This window comes from Saccopteryx bilineata, chromosome 1 (genome assembly GCF_036850765.1).
Source record: "Saccopteryx bilineata isolate mSacBil1 chromosome 1, mSacBil1_pri_phased_curated, whole genome shotgun sequence".
Taxonomy (NCBI): Eukaryota; Metazoa; Chordata; class Mammalia; order Chiroptera; family Emballonuridae; genus Saccopteryx; species Saccopteryx bilineata.
This window is the reverse complement of record NC_089490.1, coordinates 306351651-306373503: the sequence shown is the minus strand read 5'-3', so window position 1 is coordinate 306373503 and position 21853 is coordinate 306351651. Positions and strand designations below refer to the sequence as shown.

The following is a 21853-nucleotide window of genomic DNA, read 5'->3' as shown; positions in this document are numbered from 1 at the left end:
TAATTTTGTAATTGAGGAAGTTTGACTTTTAATCAAAAGACTTTTCCAAAAATACTTCACAGAAAGCGCCTGATAACAGGGTCAAGCTTGCCAAGTGAAAGACTAGAGTCACACATTGATCAGCGGCCCGGATCAGAGAGCAGCCCTGGCTTTACACTAAAGAGGAGGGAGATGGAAAAGCTCTATGGAAAGTTCAGTTGCAATTTTGCCCAGTGCACTAAAGTTGTTCAAACTCAGGCCAAGTAAGATGGGTTAATTTTTTTAAAAGAAGTCATACCTGGCCTGACCAGGCAGTGGCACAGTGGATAGAGTGTCGGAGTAGGATGTGGAGGACCCAGGTTTGAGACCTTGAGGTCACCAGCTTGAGCCCAAGGTCGCTGGCTTGAGCAAGGGGTCACTCGGTCTGTTGTAGCCACCTCCCCCCCCATCAAGGCATATATGAGAAATCAATCAATGAACAACTAAGGAGCTGCAACAAAGAACTGATGTTTCTCATCTCTCTCCCTTCCTGTCTGTCTGGCCTTATCTGTTCCTCTTTCTGACTCTCTCTGTCTCTGCCACAAAAAAAATAAAAATAAAAATAAAATAAATAAAAGAAGTCATACCTGGAGAAAAAAAGGAAAAGAAGTAACTTTTGGATAACAATCTATATATAATTAAGAGACAGCAAAGCTGGTGTCAAATAATAAAAGCACTACTTTCAAAAGACAACTTTATGCTGACTATGGGGGAAAAAAGTAGACAAAATCACATTCAGTTGGTTGAGCATCATCCTGAAGCACAGAGGTTGCTGGTCTGATACCCAGTCAGGGTACATGCAGGAACAGATGTTCTTGTCTTTTTCCTGCTCTCTCCCTTCCCCTCTCAAAAATCAAAAAAATAAACATTTTTTTAAAATGTGACAAGAGCCTGACCAGGCAGGAAGCACAGTGGATAGAGTGTCGATTTGGGACGCTGAGGTCCCAGGTTTGTAACTCTGAGGCTGCCGGCTTGATTGCAGGCTTGCCAGCTTGAGCACAGGGTCGCTGGCCTGAGCATGGGATCATAGACATGACCCCCATGGTCGCTGGCTTGAGTCCAAAGATTGCTGGCTGGAGTCAAAGGTCTCTAGCTTGAAGCCCAAGGTTGCTTGCTTCAGCAAGGGGTCACTGGCTCAGCTGGAGACCCTGGTCGAGGCGCATACGAGAAGCAATCAATGAACAACTAAAGTACCACAACATCGAGTTGATGCTTCTCATCTCTCTCCCTTCCTGTATGTCCCTCTCTCACTTGCTTAAAAAAAAAAAAAAGTAACAAGAACAAGCATAATAATATAAAGAACATAGACATTTATTTTGTAAGGATTTTATGCATTTTTCAAATATACCATTAGATATTGTCCTTTAGATAATAAAACAAGCACTGGTAATTTACACAGTGACAGAAAGAGTACATTTGGCATCATAACCTGTTTCAGTAAAATACTTCCTTATTAAGTTAAAAAACTTTGTTTTTTTAAAACTATATTTCAAGCAATATCCTAAATGAATTGTTTTACTCTTTACATAAAATAGCAATAGGTAAGTATCTCTCTGCACCTTTGCTAAGGAGTATGAAGGCATTTATTATTATTATTTTTTTTTTTTGCATTTTTCCAAAGCTGGAAATGGGGAGGCAGTCAGACAGACTCCTGCATGCGCCCGACAGGAATCCACCGGCATGCCCACCAGGGGGCGATGCTCTGCCCCTCTGGGGCGTCACTCTGTTGCATCCAGAGCCATTCTAGCACCTGAGGCAGAGGCCACAGAGCCATCCTCAGCGCCCAGGCCATCTTTGCTCCAATGGAGCTTCAGCTGCGGGAGGGGAAGAGAGACAGAGAGGAAGGAGAGGGGGAGGGGTGGAGAAGCAGATGGGCACTTCTCCTGTGTGCCCTGGCCGGGAATCGAACCCAGGACTCCTGCACGCCAGGCCGACGCTCTATCACTGAGCCAACCGGCCAGGGTTATATTTTTAAATTTTTCTTTTTTTTTTAAGAAAGCGAGGGAGAGGATTAGAAACACTGTAGCCGCTTTCACTTTACTTGTGCATTGACAGCTTCCCATACACGCCTTGACCAGTGCCAACCCAGTGACCCCTTGCACAAGCCAGAGACCTTTAGCTCAAGCTGACCAGCTTTGGGATCCTGTGGACAATTCTGCCACTCAAGACAGTGACTCCACACTGATGAGCCCGCACTCAGAACCAGTGACCCCAGCGTTCCAGGTTGACACTTTATGCACTGTGCCACCACTGCTCAGGCCATTTATTAGATTTTAAAATGACTTTTCATTCAATTCCAATATTAAAGGGCCAGTTTAATACCACTGCTATAAGTCACTCTCAACTGGCTTGGGAAGAGATTTATTGTTTCAAGGCATTCACTGTACGCAATAAATTAACTTCTATTCTAGGCACCTAGAATGGCACTAGCTATACAGCTTTTGTAATCTTCTGTGTTCTATGGTCCATAAGAGGAACTCTGGTTGGGAAGACTGAGTTAGGCAGGCAGACAAAAGTCTTTAAGTTCACTTATCAAGTCTCTACACACCTGGAGCTGCACCCCTTTCTTATCTTCGTTTTCCACATGAAGACGAATTCGGCCAAATTTATCATCTGAGATCCTAAGCATAATCATGCCATGCAACTCCATATTTTGTAATCCTCCGTCTCGTCCACAAGTTAGTGTGATTTTTTCTTCAATCTTCATGTGCACACTTTAAAAAAAAATACATTTATTCAGAAAGGTAGAAACCAGAACCCCCTTCCCTAGAGTTTAATGGTGAAGCCACCCACAACTTATTTTAAGGTGCTGCTGCTATACAGGGAGGGCCAAAAGTATGTTTATAGTTGCATTCGCAAAACACAGAGTTTATTAAATACAGTCTATCCATATTCTTAACTAAAACTACTTTTAGCTGAGTGAACTACAGAGACTAAAAAGAATATTCTGGAATCCAACTCTGTTCTCTGTTCCAATTTCTGTTCCTAGAAACAAAGGCAAGAGACCCAAGACCACAAAGGAGTATATCTCAAGACAACACAGGGTCCCATTTACCTTCACAAATGTTTGCTCCATGCTCAGTGAGTATTTCAGTATTTAGAAAAGAGTCTCAAGCCCTCTCTAATATGTAATGATCTCTAGCAACTTTTTAAAATAGTGTCAAGCCTCTGTTTCACTCAAAGTAACACTATAAATGGCACAAGAGCTTTAGTGATTTAAAAGATGTATCCCAATGTAACTATTCGTTTCATACAGAATAGAACAAAATACTTCCTTTTTTTAAATTTTATTTATTTTTTCAGAGACAGAGAGAGAGTCAGAGAGAGGGACAGATAGGGACAGACAGGCATGAACGGAGAGAGATGAGAAGCATCAATCATTAGTTTTTGGTTGCGACACCTTAGTTGTTGTTCAGTGATTGCTTTCTCATATGTGCCTTGACTGTGGGCCTTCAGCAGACCGAGTAACCCCTTGCTCAAGCCAGAGACCTTGGGTCCAAGCTGGTGAGCTTTGCTCAAACCAGATGAGCCTGTGCTCAAACTGGAGACCTCAGGGTCTCGAACCTGGGTCTTCTGCATCCCAGTCCGACGCTCTATCCACTGTACCACCGCCTGGTCAGGCTAGAACGAAATACTTCTTTTATGCACACTTGATAGAGGTATCCTCCCAGACTCATCTTTCATTTGCCCTCAAAACCAACAGCAAGTCTGGGCTTCAAGAAAAAGAATTTGAATCATGGATATGTGAACTTAATAACCATCATTAAAAATGTTACCAACCCATGCCATAGTCCTGAGATAAGAAACAAATCAAAATATTCTATACTGGGTTCAACTATTTAAAAGGCAAAATATATTATGTAAATTTGCTGCTAAAGGTATTTATAAATTTTGTGTTAAAGATTAGTTATCCTGAAAGTTTAACTAGAAAAAAAATCATACTGCCTGAGTAGGTGGTAGTGCAGTGGATAGAGCATCAGCCTGGGAAGCTGAGGACCCAGGACTGAAACCCTGAGGTCACAGGCTTGAGCACACGCTCACCAGCTTGAGTGCGGGATCATAGACATGACCCCACGGTCACTGGCTTGAGCCCAAAGGATAAGCAACCGATTAACAACTAAGGTGCCCTAACTATGAGTTGATACTTCTCATCTCTTTCCCTTCCTGTCTCTCTCTCTCTCTCTCAGAAAAAAAAAACAACATACCAAAATACAGTATAGGGGTCATCACAGCTTTAGCTCTCTAATTTAAGCCCATTTTAAGAAACAAAGCACACCTGACCAGGTGGTGGCATAGTGGATAGAGCGTCAAACTGGGTCATGGAGGACCCAGGTTCGAGACCCCGAGGTCGCCAGCTTGAGCACGGGCTCATTGGGTTTGAATGAGGCTCACCAGCTTGAGCCCAAGGTCGCTGGCTCAAGCAAGGGGTCACTTGGTTCGCTGTAGCCCCCCGGTTAAGGAACATATTAGAAATCAATCAACGAACAACTAAAGAACCGCAACGAAGAATTGATGTGTTTCATCTCTCCCCCTTCCTGTCTGTCTGTCCCTATCTGTCCCTCTGACTCTCTCTGCCACAAAACAAAACAAAACAAAAAAACCACAAAGCACACACTAGGCATGAAAACAAGTTATTTTTTTTAAAGATTACTCTTATGGATTCTTTTTCTTATTTTTAAATTATTTTATTTATTGATTTGAGAAAGGAGAGAGAGAGAAAGGAGGGAGAAGCAACTCATAATAGTTGCTTCTTGAAAACTACTTTTAATTTAGCTAACACACAGTTAATAAAGGGTAAGTTGTAAACTTCACTGAAAATAGCTGGCTGAGGCCCTGGCCAGATAGCTCAGTGGATATTATATCATTCCAGAGCACTGAGGTCACAGGTTCAATCTCTGGTCAGGGCACGTATGACTTATCAGAAGCAATCAATGAGTACATGACTAAAAATGGAACTAACTAGAACAATGCTTCTCTCTCTCTCTCACCTTCTTCTTCCCCCCTCTCTCATCAATGGAAAAACAAAAAAGGACTTCATGTTAATAACCTAAAATACACTCTATCTGTGCCTTTTAAATCTCAGAAAATTAAGACATAAAAAGAATTTATAGTGCACTGAAATAAAATTTTTTAAACATTATGTGGTCTGTTCTTATGGAAAAAGTTACTACTTACCTTTCCATGTTAACGGGTGGAACATGCACTTTGGTTGCTTCAGAGGTACGCTTGCCCATATTGGAGGACATGATAGTTTCACCTTCAGATTTCAATTTATCCACAAAGTTATCTACTTCCTTTCCTTTGGCTCCAAGTTTCAAAGCCTTGCTGGGGCCTGAAGGTCTAGTGAAAGAATACAAAATAAGAAAAAATAAGCACGATTTAAAAATAAAATATGCATTAATTAATAATCCCTATCTTTGAAGCTTTCCCTGAAGCTGTTCTTTGAGAGGAAAGTGAAGACCTCAAGGAAAAAAACCCAAGTGTCCTAGCATTCAGTAGACTAAACCCTGCTCAAATGGGCAGCTGAGTCACTATTAACATGTAAGCTTCAAGTACCCAAAGACCAAAGCTATACTTTTATAAGCATACATGATCTGATAAAAACTTTGTATCTTCCATCCACATAAATACACCTATGTACAAACAAATTTTTACATATAATTTCAGGTAGTCATAAATTCTCCTTGAAATCCATTCTTGAATGCCAGATCAAAAACATATGTTCCATAAACAGTTAAATTTTCCTCCTCTTCCCAAATATAGCAACTCTCATAGGAAAATTAAGTCATGGTAAAATTTATAAAAGAACTTGCTTTTAGCCCTGGCCAGACAGCTTGATTGGTTAGAGCATCGTCCAGAAGTAGAGGTTGCCAGTTCAATCCCCAATCAGGGCACATAGAAGAACAGATCAATGATCCTGTCTCTATCTCTCTCTCTCTCTCCCTTCCTTTCTCTAAAATTAGTAAAATAAACATAAAAAAACCCTCTCTTTTACACAAAAGGAAAAACATTCAGATTTCTCCTTTAACCCTATATAATATAACCAATTTCAGTTATTACATTTTACTTTATCAAGTCACTCATTATTTTTACAGCTTGCCTAAAATCAGGCATCACTCCAAAAAGACACTTAGAACCTTCATCTGCCCTTCTAGGGCTGCTACTTATACATACGCTGGATTATACCTGGCTGGCGCAGGTGCCACTTTGGGTTTATCGGTTTCAATGATGGTCTCTGTAATCATGGCAGCAGTGCTGCCTCCAGATACTGCAGAACTTCCAAATCCCCCAAATCCTGGTGCTTTTTTGCCCTGTCTCTCTGCATCTCTTCGTGCCTGCTGCAATTCCTTTGCTTTACGCCGCATCTCAGCCTTGGCTTCACGTTCCTGAGTCTATGAAAAGAGACACAGATACACAGATGCAGCTTTGAGTACAGTATATTCTAGCAAATAAAAACAGAAAAATCAGATTGTGAAGCCAGGAAGAAAGACATACAAACCAATAGTCCCAGAGAAGAAACTATTTACCTCTCTGACTGCTCTGAACACCTTCTCCTCGTGAGAATCCATTTCTGTGAAGGTTCTGATCTGTGCCAGATTAACATTCTCCCGGTATCCCAGGGCAACAATTTCATCAAAAGCAAAAATCAAATCAAAACAGTGATCAGATATTTCATTCTCCTCTAAAGCTCGGCAATACTCGGGGATCTAATCATGGACAGCAATGGAAGAGAAAGATTTATCAGCAGTTATGTTTTTCAAGCCTTATCCTTTCAAATACACAAATTTCAATAACCCTGAATCCCTTTATTAGTTCCTTCTAGTCTATTTTAAGCAAGACTTTGGACATGAAGTCTTTGTGTGTGTCTTTAACATATCTTTTTTTTTTTAATTTTTATTTTTTTACAGGGACAGAGAGAGTCAGATAGGGATAGACAGACAGGAACGTAGAGAGATGAGAAGCATCAATCATCAGTTTTTCGTTGCGACACCATAGTTGTTCATTGATTGCTTTCTCATATTTGCCATGACCGCGGGCCTTCAGCAGGCTGAGTAACCCCCCCGCTCGAGCCAGTGACCTTGGGTCCATGCTAGTGAGCTTTTTTGCTCAAGCCAGATGAGCCCACGCTCAAGCTGACTATACTGGGGTCTCGAACCCGGGTCCTTCCGCATCCCAGTCCGACGCTCTATCCACTGCGCCACCGCCTGGTCAGGCAAATATATATATATATTTTTTTTTGCTTCAAAAAATTCTCATAATTGAGATTTCATTGACTGTTTTAATGTAAGTACAGACATTTAAATTTGTACACAATTCTTAACAAACACTTCAATTTGTACACAATTCTTAACCTTTGTACCAAAATCTAAAAACTCATAAAGCTATGCCTGACCTGTGATGGACTGAACATCAACCCAGAATGCTGAGGTCCCCAGTTCGAAAACCCAAGGCTGCTGGCTTGAGCAAAGAGTCACTGGCTCAGCTTGAGAGCTTGAGCACCCTCCCCCAGCCCCTCCCCATCAAGGGACATATGAGAAGCAATCAATGAACTAAAGTGAAGCAACTACAAGTTGATGCTTCTCACTTTCTCTCCTTCTCCTCTCTCCCCCTTGTCTCTCTCTCTTTCAAATTAATATAGTCATGAAGCTATGATTCTTCTCTCAACAGTTATTCCAGTGACTTTCCAGCTTAAAATCTAGAGGCTAATTTTCCTTAATAGAGTATCAAATACTAATATCTTCAAAAGTTGATATGCTATTATATCAAAGTCCTACTAAGTCATAATATCATATGTACTATATAATCAAATTCCTAATCTTTCACAGCACATTAACAAAGAAACAAAAACTTGGCTACCACACCAAAGATGTTACAAAGTGAACAAAATTCTGACAGGGGGAGCCAATATCAAGAAATGATTTTCTTTAGGAAAAAATTCTACCAGAAACATGAGAATAGAATTTAAAATGTTCAAGACATATTAAATGCATGACTGACTCCAAATTGCCATTTAGTATGCTTTGCATCATAGGACATAAAAACTACTCCCTCTATAGAATGCTAAGCTGATACTCAAGATAATCAAAGCCTTTCATATTTGATATCCCACAAAAAATAAACCACCACCAAATAATTTCTCCTTTTAAAAAAGGCATTTACACTTTAAAAAATGGGATGAAGTAGAAGTCTAGAAGTCCCTCCTTCTAAAAAATGTCTCTAGAGCTATTAAAAAACTTGCATTTACAAAATACTTAAAAAGCCTGACCGGGTGGTGGCACTGTGGATAGAGCGTCAAACTGGGATGCCGAGGACCCAGGTTCGAGACTCCGAGGTCGCCAGCTTGAGCGAGGGCTCATCTGGTTTGAGCAAAAGCTCACCAGCTTGAGCCCAAGGTCACTGGCTTGAGCAAGGGGTTACTCAGTCTGCTGAAGGCCCGCGGTCAAGGCACGTATGAGAAAGCAATCAATGAACAATTAAGGTCTTGCAACGCGCAACGAAAAACTAATGATTGATGCTTCTCATCTCTCTGTTCCTGTCTGTCTGTCCCTGTCTATCCCTCTCTCTGACTCTCTCTCTGTCTCTGTAAAATAAATAAATAAATAAATAAATAAATAAATAAATAAAAATACTTAATAAAAATATCCCTCTAGGCTGTATAAAAAAGGAAACAGGGTCCCTGATAAGACACAGTATATACGTATTTTTCAACTGCTGGTCGCAGGACCAGTGCTGGTCTTTGCAAATGAGTTAACCACCCTGATGTAGTATGAAGATTAGATTCCAATCACTGAGTTGGAAAATACTGTGGTATATGATATTAATTAGATTTAGCTTCTTTCTCTTTTGCTTCATCTGAAGCTGGACTCTCCTCATTTTTAATTTCTCCATTTTCCACAGGTAGATCTTCTTTAGGTTCCTGGTGATCCACTTCAACTTGATTTTGCTTTGCTCCCCTTTTTCCTTTTGTTTGCACATTTCTGTCTGCAGATTTGTCCCTTCCTGTCACCTTTTTTGGCTTCATTTCCACTTTTGCTTCACTGATCTCCTCCTGAGTTCCTCCTTCGCAGCCCCCTTGGTGGAGCTGACCTTCCTCTTGGGCATCATGGCAGTGGGCCATAGAATGGGAAGAACCTTCACAAATCTGGGCTCCCTGGCTACTGCCCAATAAGTCTTACCTAAAGTACATTATCTGGCCCTGGCCAGTTTGCTCAGTGGCTAGAGTGTCAGCCCAGCATATGGACACCCTGGGTTCAATTCCTGGACAGGGCACAAGAGAAGTGACCATCTGCTTCTCCTCCATTCCCTCTCCCCCCTCTTTCTCTCTTCCCTTCCCGCAGCCACTGGCTCGGTTGGTCTGAATGTCCACCTCAGGTGCTAAAAATAGCTCAGCTGATTGGAACACTGGCCTGAGACAGGGGTTACTGGGTGGATACCAGTTGAGGTGCATGCAGGAGTCTGTCTCACTATCTCCCCTCCTCTTATGTAAAGTAAGTAAAAGTAAGTAAACAAACAAACAAACAAATAAATAAAGTGCATTATCTAAGAATTCAGCCAAGCAAGTGTCAAGAGCCACCAAGACAGATTAAAGTAACCAATTAAGAACTAGGAAAGAAAAGGGCAGTTTCATATTATCTTCTAGGATACTACTTATAGCCTAAGAGGATACTCAGTAAGTGCTTGTTGAATGAATAAAGAGCTGTAGCAATAAGCTGCTGGGGTGGGGGTGAGGGAGCTGCAATTCTCTAAACAATAAGCATCAGCTGCTTTGGGTAAAAATAGTTTCACACAGAAAATGTATAGCAAAAGACTATAACCTACTATTATAGAAGGACTCTTACCACTCTTGAGAAGAGCCTTAGGGTCTCCAGATCTTCTAAGATGTTGCTGTTTTTGGTAGTGATCAGTACCATGTACAGTTTCTCCATAGGCTGGTAGACATATCTTACACTCTCTGTTTCAACAAACGTATGCTGTTTTCCAGTGTTCATGAGCTTTGGAAAAGCTGCTAACAAGCCCTCAATCCGAGTTCGGGTCATCTCCACAAACTGTCGAGAAACAATAGCCTTTCCTGCTTTCGTGCAGACTGCTGCTGCCAACAGCACCTGCCAGGAACATACATACAAGTAAGTACTAATTATTTCTTCACATCTGTTTTCTCAACATTCTTGGCGCTTCCATAGAATGACACACTCAGTTATTTAGTGGCATAACTATGTACTATTAGAATGACTTTCAAACTCTAGTTCACTGTTGTTTTAATTATAGTATGTAATTCATAAAACAGAGCTAAAGCAGAGGAAAATGAAGCTATTTTTTCTACTTTTCAATGACATACCTAAAGAAAACTTTAGAAAAAAATATTTTTTCCCAAATCTGTATATACATTATTAATGGGCCTCCTGTGAGTCAGAACTCAGTTGCTCTCTGCTTTGGAGGTCTCATAGTTTAAGCTTTTTCTAAGACCAGAGATTTCCACAGCCAAAACAGAGGTCTGATCACACAAATTAATGGTTTATAAGGTCCTGACCCTGACCTTTGCTTTCATTTTTACTTAGAACATGGAACCAATCTAGTGAGTTTAAATTTATCTCCTGCTCTTTGATTAACCATCCCACACTATCCTACCTCTAGATGTGTAAATAATCTGTAAAATGAAAAACTAAATGACTCAATGTTTCACACAGGTTTTAACACTGGGCAATGATCAAGACCAATAGCCTTTTCTCAGAGTCTGGGATTTCATTAAACAAAACAAATAAAGCACCAAAGGAAGATGAGGAGAAAGCTAATGCCATTAGGAGAGGAGTAAGAAAATTAAGTACAATGTTAACAGTCTCTTCAGGGAGGGAATCCAAGAATTCATAAGTAAAATAACAAAAAGACAATTTATACATTTTAGAAGAAGTTTCAATTGTAGGATATAACCACTGAAATATCAACATCCTACCAGAGAGACTCCTCAGCCTTACAAAAACCTGTCTTGTACAGGTGAGAAGCTTGAAGAAAAAACAAGTTAGTTATTTCAAATAAATGTTTATAGTTTCGATATATCAATACAGTTTTACAGTAATCAAAGGAGAACACAATGTCCTTATCCAACAAGTAGACTATTTGGGAAATAATACTATCATGCTTTTTCTAAGCAGCAAGGTAAAACAATTTACACTGGAAAAGTGTTTGATTTATATCTTATACAAATAATTTCCCTCTACTGAATCAATTTTTATTTTTACTGATTGATTTATCTCCAATGAACATGAGGCAGATTTTCTCATGTGAAATCTCAAGAGATAAAGCTATCAATTGCTCTATTTCTCAAATAACTGCAAATTTAGAAATAAAAAAAATTTAAAGCCCTTGCCTGACCTGTGGTGGCACAGTGGACAAAGCACTGACCTGGAACGCTGAGGTTGCCGGTTCAAAACCCTGGGCTTGCCTGGTCAAGGCATATATGAAAGTTAATGTTTCCTGCTCCTTCCCTTTCTCTCTCTCCCCTTTCTAAAAATAAATAAAATCTTAAAAAATAAAATGTTATTAAATCTTAAAAATAAAAAATAAAATGTTATTAAAAAAATAAAAATAGGTGCCTGGCCTGTGGTGGCGCAGTGGATAAAGCTTCGACCTGGAAATGCTGAGGTTGCCGGTTCGGAACCCTGGGCTTGCCTGGTCAGGGCATATGTGGGAGTTGATGCTTCCAGCTCCTCCCCCCTTCTCTCTCTCTCTCTCTCTCTCTGTCTCTCTCTCCTCTCTAAAATGAATAAATAAAAAAAAAAAGAAATTATTTTTAAAAAAAATAAAAAAAAAAAAAAAAATAAAAATAGGACCTGGCCAGATGGCTCAGTGGTAGAGTGTCAGCCTGGCATGCAGGAGTCCAGGGTTTGATTCCTGGCCAGGGCACACAGGAGAAGTGCCCACCTGCTTCTCCACCCCTCCCCCTCTCCTTCCTCTTTGTCTCTCTCTTCCCCTCCCGCAGCCAAGGCTCCATGAAGCAAAGTTGGCCTAGGTGCTGAGGATGGCTATATGGCCTCTGCCTCAGGCGCTAGAATGGCTCTGGTTGCAACAGAGCCACGCCCCAGAGGGGCAGAGCATCGCCCCCTGGTGGGCATGCCAGATGGATCCCAGTCGGGCGCATGCGAGAGTCTGTCTGACTGCCTCCCCGTTTCCAACTTCAGAAAAACACAAAAAAAATTAATTAATTAAAAAAATAAAGCCCCCAGCGGTAGGGCGTTGGCCCAGCGTGTGGAAGTCCTGGGTTCAATTCCTGACCAGGGCACACAGAAGCACCCATCTGCTTCTCCACCCTTCCCCCTCTCCTTCCTCTCTCTCTCTCTCTTCCCCTCCCGCAACAGAGGCTCCAATGGAGAAAAGTTGGCCCCAGAGCTAAGAACGGCTCCATGGCCTCCGCTTCAAGTGCTAGAATGGCTCTGGCCGCAACGGAGCAACACCCCAGATCATCGCCCTCTGGTGGGCATGACGGGTGGATCCTGGTCGGGCCCACATGCAGGAGTCTAGTCTGCCTGACTGCCTCCCCACTTCTAACTTCGAAAAAAAATAAATAAATAAAAATAAAGCCCTAGTTAGGTAGCTCAGTTGGTTAGAGTGTATATATCAATATGCCAGGGTTGTGGGTTTGACCCTGGGTCAGCGCACATGTAAGGGACAACCAATGAGGCCCTGGCCAGGTTGCAGGTTCAGTCCCCAGTCAGGGCACATACAACAATCAACCAATGGTGGCATGAATAAATGGAATAACAAATCAATGTTTCTCTCTCTCTCTCTCCCTCCCTTCCTGAAAAATCAATCAATAAAAATATATTTTAAAATAATGAATGCACGAATAGGTGGAACAACAGTGGATGTTTTTATCTCTAAAATCAATAACTAAAAATTTTAAAAGGCAGATTTAAGGGAGCCTGACCAGACACAAAGGACCTAGGTTCGAAACCCAGAGGTCGCCGGCTTGAGCGTGGGATCATAGACATGACCCCATGGTCGCTGGCTTGAGCCCAAAGGTCGCTGGCTTGAGCAAGGGGTCACACGCTCTGCTTTAGCCCCCCACCCCACCCCTATCAAGGCACATATGAGAAAGCAGTCAATGAACAAGTAGCTGCAACGAAGAAATGATGCTTCTCATCTCTCTCCTTTACTATCTGTCTGTTCCTATGTGTCCCTTTCTCTGTCTCTGTCACACACACACACAGGAGATTTAAGGGAGCAATACAATTGTTTGTTTCTGATTCCATCAACCTACACTGAAACTTACATTAAGCTTAAAATTACTTTTTTTTTCTTTTAATTTTTATTTATGGGCCCTAGCTGGTTGGCTCAGTGGATAGAGAGTTGGCCTGCTGTATGGACGTCCTGGGTTTGATTCTTAGTCAGGGTACACAAGAGAAGTGACCATCTGCTTCTCTCACCCTCCCTTCCCCCTTTTCTCTTTCTCTTCCCCTCTTGTAACCAGTGGCTTGATTGGTTCCAGTGTGGCCCCAGGTGCTGAGGACAGTTCCACTGGAGTGCATCAGCCTCAGGCACTAAAAATAGCTCAGTACTCGAGCATGGGGTTGCTGGGTGGATCCTGGTCAGGAAGTCTGCCTCACTCTCTCTCCACCTCTCACAAAAAAAAAAAAAAAGAAAGAAACTTAAGAGACATATCAACCAATCACAATGTATAAATCTTATCTGAAACCTGATTCAAACAACTATATTATAAAAAATATTATAAGACAACTGGGAAAGTTTGAACAGTGAAGTAAGTATCAATGATATTATGAAATTGGTAATTTTAAAGTAAGATATAATATCAATTAAAAATACCTTTTAAATAAGGAATACTTATCTTTAAAAAAAAGAGTTGTGTAGCCTGACCAGTGGTGGCACACACATCATTCTGGGACACTGAGTTCCCAGGTTCCAACCTGAGGCTGTCAGCTTGAGTGTAGGGTCAGCGGCTTGAACATGGGATCACTGACATGATCCCATGGTTGCTGGCTTGAGGCCTATGGTAGCTGGCTTGTACAAGGAGCTGGACCCCCCCTGGTCAAGGCACGTATGAGAGGCAATCAGTGAACAAGTAAAGTGCCACAAGTACAAGTTGATGCTTCTCATCTCTCTACCTTCCTCTCTCTCTCTCTCTCTCTCTCAAAAAAAAAAAAAAAAAAAAAAAGGAGTTGTGTAGCTTCAAATCTTTCTACAATCTTTCATATAAAAGGTGATCTCTCAAATACTTATGTTCAAATTCTAAATATGCCTGACCTTTGGTGACACAGTGAAGTGTCAACCTGGAATGCTGAGGTCGCCAGTTTGAAACACCAGGCTTGCCTGGTCAAGGCACAAAAGAGAAGCAACTATAAGTTGATCCTCAATCTCAAACTGTGCTACAGTTTTGTTTTGTTTTGTTTTGTTTTTTTTGAGAGAGGCAGGGAGAGACAGGAAGATCAAGCTGTTCCGGTATGTGCCCTGACCAGGGATCAAACTAGCAAACTCTGTGCTTCGGGTTGATGTTCCTAACAACCGAGCTATCCAGCCAGGGGTTACTTTTTTTACTTATTGACTGATTTTTAGAAAGACAGAAAAAGGAAGGGCGAGAGAGGAGAGGGGGAAGAGAAGCATTCATTTGTAGTTCCACTTAGTTGTGCATTCACTGGTTCTTTCCCATGTGTGCCCTGACAAGGGATTGTTCTTTCCCATGTGTGCCCTGACAAGGGATTGATTCTGCAACCTTGTTGTTTCGGGATGTCGCTCTGACCAAGCTAGCTGACCAGGGTCAAGCTGCGCTACTTTTTGCATGTTGTAAAAAAGGGCCACTGATCTATTATCTCAAGGATCTAAACTCAAATTTCAGCCTGACCGGTGGTTGAGCAGTGGACAGAGCACCGACCTAGAGTGCTGGGGTCCCATGTTCGAAACTCCGAGGTCACTGGCTTGAGCAAGTGGTTACTGGATCAGTTTGAGCCCCCCAGTCAAGGCATGAATGAGAAGCAATCAATGAACAATTAAAGTGAAGCAACTATAAATTGATGCTTCTCACTCTCCTCCCTGTCACCTCCCTTCTTCTCTCTCTCTCAAAATCAATAAAAAAATTAAATAAATTTAAAAAATTAAACTCAATTCCACGTGCTGAATGTCAGTTATATAAATATCTGGTTTTGTTTGTATTGTTTTTTGAGAGAGCGAGAGAGGCAGAGAGACAGAGGAAGGGAGAGAGGGTGGAGAGAGAGATGAGAAGCATCAACTCGTAGTTGCTGCACTTCAACTGTTCATTGATTGCTTCTTATACGAGCCTTGTTGGGTAGGGCTCAAGCTGAGCCAGTGACCCCTTGCTCAAGCCAGCAACCACTGGTGTCAAGCCAGTGACCTTAGGATCATGTTGATGATCCCGCACTCAAGTCAGTGACCTTGGGGTTTGGAACCTGGGACCTCAGCATCCCAGGTCAATGCTCTATTCACTATTCACTGCACCATCATCAGTCAGGCTCTTTTTTTTTTTTTTTTTTTTCCATTTTTTCTGAAGCTGGAAACAGGGAGAGACAGTCAGACAGACTCCCGCATGCGCCCGACCGGGATCCACCTGGCACGCCCACCATGGGGTGGCACTCTGCCCACCAGGGGGCGATGCTCTGCCCATCCTGGGCGTCGCCATGTTGCGACCAGAGCCACTCTAGCGCCTGAGGCAGAGGCCACAGAGCCATCCCCAGCGCCCGGGCCATCTTTGCTCCAATGGAGCCTTGGCTGCGGGAGGGGAAGAGAGAGACAGAGAGGAAAGCGCGGCGGAGGGGTGGAGAAGCAAATGGGCGCTTCTCCTGTGTGCCCTGGCCGGGAATCAAACCTGGGTCCTCCGCACGCTAGGCCGACGCTCTACCACTGAGCCAACCGGCCAGGGCTCTTTTCTTTTTTAAAAATAGTTATTTATTGATGACAGAGAGAAAAACAGAGAGAGGCAAAGAGGGAGGGAGGAAGGAAGGGAGTAAGGGGATGTGGGAGGGGGAAAGGGAGGGGAAGAGAGACATCAATTTGTTCCATTCATTTATGCAGTCATAGTTTGACTCTTGCATGTGCCCTGACCGGGGACTGAACCCACACAGCCTGGTGTGTGGATGTCCCGGGTTCAATTCCTGGTCAGGGCACAAGAAGCACACATCTGCTTCTCCACCTCTCCCCTTCCTACAGCTAATGCTCGACTGAAGCAAGTTGGCCCGCCAGCGCTGAGGATGGCTCCATGGCATCCCCCTCAGGGGCTAAAAATGAACAACATTCCAACCCACTGAGCAACCCAGCCAGGGCTATAAATATTTTTTTTTTGAAGTGAGAAGCAGAGAAGCAGAGAGACAGACTTCTGCATGCGCCCAACAGGAATCCACGCAGCATGCCCACTAGGGGGCAATGCTCTGCCCATCTGGGCCGTTGCTCCATTGCAACCAGAGCCATTCTAGCATCTGAGGCAGAGGCCATGGAGCCATCCTCAGCACTCAGGCCAACTTTGCTCCAATGGATCCTTGGCTGTGGGAGGGGAAGAGAGATACAGAGAGAAAGGAGAGGGGGAAGGGTAGAGAAGCAGATGAGTGCTTCTCCTGTGTGTCCTGGCCGGGAATCAAACCTGGGACTTTCACATGCCGGGCCGATGCTCTACCACTGAGCCAACCGGCCAGGGCTTATAAATATCTTTTTATTTTTATATATTTTTTTTGTATTTTTCTGAAGCTGGAAACGGGGAGAGACAGTCAGACAGACTCCCGCATGCGCCCGACCGGGATCCACCCGGCACGCCCACCAGGGGACGACGCTCTGCCCACCAGGGGGCGATGCTCTGCCCCTCCGGGGCGTCACTCTGTTGCAACCAGAGCCACTCCAGCACCTGGGGCAGAGGCCAAGGAGCCATCCCCAGCGCCCGGGCCATCTTTGCTCCAATGGAGCCTTGCTACGGGAGGGGAAGAGAGAGACAGAGAGGAAAGAGAGGGGGAGGGGTGGAGAAGCAGATGGGAGCTTCTCCTATGTGCCCTGGCCAGGAATCAAACCCGGGACTTCTGCACGCCAGGCCGATGCTCTACCACTGAGGCAACCGGCCAGGGCCTAATTATCTTTTTAAATCAACTGTCCTAATGTCCTAATGTAAGTGGGTTTTCATGACTTGAGGGAAAAATATCTCCCAAAGTATCAATATCATATATGGATTCCAAAAAATGCTTAATAGCAAAAAACTAAAATTACATAAATACAAGAAACAACCAATGAATGTATACATAAGTGGAAAAACAAATTGATGTCTCTCTCTCTCTCTATTTTCCTCTTTAAAATTAATAAATAAAAATTTTAAAAATAAAATAGAAACAATGTTTTGTGTTCAGGGTAGATCTTCAGCAGCTGGAATTTAAAACACCTCTTCAGCCTGACCTGTGGTGGTGCGGTGGATAAAGCATCAACCTGGAAACACTGAGGTTGCCGGTTCAAAACCCTGGCTTGCCTGGTCAAGGCACATATGGGAGTTGATGCTTCCTGCTCCTCCCCCTTCTCTCTCTCTCTTTCTCTCTCTATCTCCCCCCTCCTCTCTAAAATAAATAAATAAATTAAAAAAAAAACACCTCTCCATACCATAGATAGAATTTAGGTAAAAATTATTATCAAAGGCAACATAGCCTGACCAGGTGGTGGCGCAGTGGATAGAGCGTTGGACTGGGATGCGGAAGGACCCAGGTTCGAGACCCCGAGGTCGCCAGCTTGAGCGCGGGCTCATCTGGCTTGAGCAAAGAGCTCACCAGCTTGGACCCAAGGTCCCTGGCTCCAGCAGGGGGTTACTCGGTCTGCTGAAGGCCCACGCCCACGGTCAAGGCACATGTGAGAAAGCAATCAATGAACAACTAAGAAGTCGCAACGCGCAACGAGAAACTGATGATTGATGCTTCTCATCTCTCTCTGTTTCTGTCTGTCTGTCCCTGTCTATCTCTGCCTCTGGAAAAAAAAAAAAAAAAGACAACATAAAAGGGAAAAAGGAACAAAAGGCAACTTGTTCCAGAAAGGGGTATGCTATGGAAAGGGGCAATTTATTCATTTTGTTTTATTGGGAATCCCATTTTAAGAAGATTATTATAAGAAATAAAAAGTTATTAATTGAACACCTACAACAAATTAATGTTTCTTTCTCTCTCCCTTCCTCTAAAATCAATCAATATAGGCCCTGGCCGGTTGGCTCAGCGGTAGAGCGTCGGCCTAGCGTGCGGAGGACCCGGGTTCGATTCCGGCCAGGGCACACAGGAGAAGCGCCCATTTGCTTCTCCACCCCTCCGCCGCGCTTTCCTCTCTGTCTCTCTCCTCCCCTCCCGCAGCCAAGGCTCCATTGGAGCAAAGATGGCCCGGGCGCTGGGGATGGCTCTGTGGCCTCTGCCTCAGGCGCTAGAGTGGCTCTGGTCGCAACATGGCGACGTCCAGGATGGGCAGAGCATCGCCCCCTGGTGGGCAGAGCGTCGCCCCTGGTGGGCGTGCCGGGTGGATCCCGGTCGGGCGCATGCGGGAGTCTGTCTGACTGTCTCTCCCTGTTTCCAGCTTCAGAAAAATGAAAAAAAAAAAAAAAAAAAAGAAAATAAATAAATAAATAAATAAAATCAATCAATACAAAAATAAAATAAAATATAGTATGTAGCATAAAAATATATAGTAAATACTAAGAGGTAAATTAATTTTTCCTCTTAGTAATCTGATCTGATACTATCAACTAAGTATGATACTCATAAAGTTGTTTTATTTATTGTTCACATTTCTAGAGAAAAACATTTACACTTATAAGGAACTTTCAAGAGCCTTCAATTGTTTTATAGATGTAAAATCTACAGCCTGGCAGTCCTGGCTGGTTGGCTCAGTGGTAGAGCATCAGCCTGGCTTTTGGATGTCCCGGTTTCAATTCCTGGTCAGGGCACAAGAAGCACACATCTGCCTCTCCACCCCTCCCCCTCCTACAGCCAATACTCGACTGAAGCAAGTTGGCCCCCCAGCACTGAGAATGGCTCCATGGCGTCCCCCTCAGGGGCTAAAAATGGCTCCAGTTGCCATGGAGCAAGGGGCCCAGATGGGAAGAGCATTGCCCCCTAGTGGGCTTGCCAGGTGGATCCTGGTTGGGGCACATGCTTGCCTGTCTTGCCTCCCCTCCTCTCACTAAAAAAAAAAAAAATTAAAATTAAAAAAAAAAACAACAACTAGGGCCTGGAAGTTAAATGATCTGTCCAGGACTGTTTTGTTTTTTTTAATCCTCCATTAAGTTGAGTTGTGTCAAACAAGTTTTCCCTTAATAGTATGTATAGTGGTTTGTGTGTAATGTCTTTGGTTCTTGAATTAAATAACAACTCTCTCCTAGCCAGATTTAACTATAGTACTTGGATTAGAAAGTTCCTTGAGTAAAGAAACCTGGAGAATTAGGCTTCTGTTTTGCCTCTGTCACTAATAGTGTGACCTTGAATAAGTCATTTGTTTCTTAAAAGGTCTCTAAATTAGAAATTAGCTTATATGAAATCTAAAATGCCTTTGCATCGTTAACCCTTTAAGTAGTAATGTTTTTCATGCTCGCTGACCCCCGTGGAGGTTTTTTTCAAAAAATGAAACTAGTTGCAGTTCCAGTTTTATTAACTTAATATCATGTTTGTTTGATAACCAAATTATGGTAACAAGAACATACATTTGCCTTTTTTTTTAATATTGCCTTACACTTTTTTTTTACAGAGACAGAGAGAGTCAGAGAGAGGGATAGATAGGGACAGACAGGAACAAAGAGAAATGAGAAGCATCAATCATCAGCTTTTCATTGTGACACCTTAGTTGTTCATTGATTGCTTTCTCATATGTGCCTGGGACCATGGGCCTTCAGCAGACCGAGTGACCCCTTGCTCAAGCCAGTGACCTTGGGTTCAAGCTGGTGAGCTTTGGTCAAACCAGATGAGCCTGCCACAAGCTGGCGATCTCGGGGTCTCAAACCTAGGTCTTCTGCATCCCAGTCCGATACACTATCCACTGTGCTACTGCCTGGTCAGGCGCCTTACACATTTTTAAAATAAAATGTTTTTTACTCTGGATGGTCAGGAGGCACGAGAACATATCAATACATGAACATTCATACTACTCAAAGGGTTATAGAACTAACATTCTGTAAGTCTAAATATTTGAAAAATTTAGAGCTAAAGAAAATGTATAATACTTCTACTTCACACCCACTGCTCCAGTAGTCACTACTTTGGAACCACATTTTACATTCATGTTAAGCTGTTAGAAGGCAAACTGTCAAACCAACACAAATCATGTGTGTATAGGGCACGTATGTCAGATAAAGATTTGTCTATCACCTCCATCATCTCTTCATCCCTAGCAGTGACAGAAGTCCAAGAATAACAGGTAGTAATTCAGCATAAATATATGCACAATTCCCTAAAGAAAAAAGTCAAGGACATCCCCAACCCCCAAATACTTCAGTATTCCTCACTTCCAGAATTAAGTACGTAGTCACTTTTTCCTTCATAATTCACAATCATTTTAAGGAAAGTTTCTACAACTATCCTTATGTTGTATGTATGAAGTTACAGATAAAACCAGAGGGAAGATTAAAATAAAATCCAGACCATACACAAAACCTAAAACTTGCAAAATTACTTTGATGAGTTTTAAGCTCATCAAAAGTTAAAAGCTTATAGAGAATAAAATAAAAGGACATCTATCTCGCCTAACCAGGAGGTGGCGCAGTGGACAGAGCATTGGACTAGGATGCGGAGGACCCAGATTCAAAACCCCCTATTGCCGGCTTGAGCCCAAGGTTTCTAGCTTGAGCAAGGGGTCTGCTGTAGTGCCCCCCTTCCATCAAGGCACATATAAGAAAGCAATCAATGCCTGACCAGGTAGTGGTGCAGTGGATAGAGCGTCGGACTGGGATGTGGAAGACCCAGGTTCGAGACCCCGAGGTCGCCAGCTTGAGTGTGGGCTCATCTGGTTTGAGCAAAAATTTACCAGCTTGGACTCAAGGTCGCTGGCTTAAGCAAGGGGTTACTTGGTCTGCTGAAGGCCCACGGTCAAGGCACATATGAGAGGGCAATCAATGAACAACTAAGGAGTCGCAATGCACAACGAAAAACTAATGATTGATGCTTCGCATCTCTCAGTTCCTGTCTGTCTATTCCTCACTCTGACACTCTGTCTCTGTAAAAAAAAAAAAAAGGAAAAAAAGAAAAAAAGAAAGCAATCAATGAATAACTAAGGTGCTGCAACAAAGAATTGATGCTTCTGATCTCTCTCCTTTTCTGTCTGTCTGCCTCTGACTCTCTGTCAAAATAAATAAATAAATAAATAAAATAAAATAAAAAGGACAGATATCTATCTCAGCTTCTCCAGTGAACTTTCTTGTTGAAGAATAAATAAATGGCAAACCAGTGGAAACTCAAGGAAATCATTTTCATTTTTTGTTGCCCTCTCAAACAACCATAAAGATTTATCAATACAATAGTTGTGCAGCTGCTGTATTGTATATGAAAAAGAGGGGGAAAAACAGTAATAATCCCCTAATTGGGAAGTTATCATGGTGTAGAACTTCAGTTTCTCCCTCATCATGTGTAGATCAGCCATACAAACCCAAATTTAGCTTTCTAACAACTAATAACTTTGGGGAACTGAACTTAATGTGATCATTTATATTTAATGTGGACACTATAATAAGTTTACTCATTGCTTATACTTAATAAGACAACAAGAGTTCTCTGTAGAAAAGCAAAGATTTTACAGATTGGTGTTACTATAAAACTTAATATCAATTTTATTAAGAAAAAGAACCGACTATAATGATACTTAACAAATGTCAAGAAAATAACATGTTCTA

General features: G+C 42.5%; 1 protein-coding gene across 1 annotated transcript in view; it reads right to left on the bottom strand.

Annotated features, from left to right (window-relative positions):
- Positions 1–21853, bottom strand: part of ARCN1 (archain 1) — a 37228-nt gene that overhangs the window by 9442 nt on the left and 5933 nt on the right. Inside the window, exons 2-6 of the mRNA XM_066246146.1 lie at positions 9858–10121; positions 6546–6725; positions 6205–6410; positions 5194–5358; positions 2567–2732 (exon numbers count right to left, since the gene is read on the bottom strand). Coding sequence (XP_066102243.1) covers positions 2567–2732; positions 5194–5358; positions 6205–6410; positions 6546–6725; positions 9858–10121 — 981 coding nt within the window. The remainder of the gene's footprint in view (positions 1–2566; positions 2733–5193; positions 5359–6204; positions 6411–6545; positions 6726–9857; positions 10122–21853) is intronic.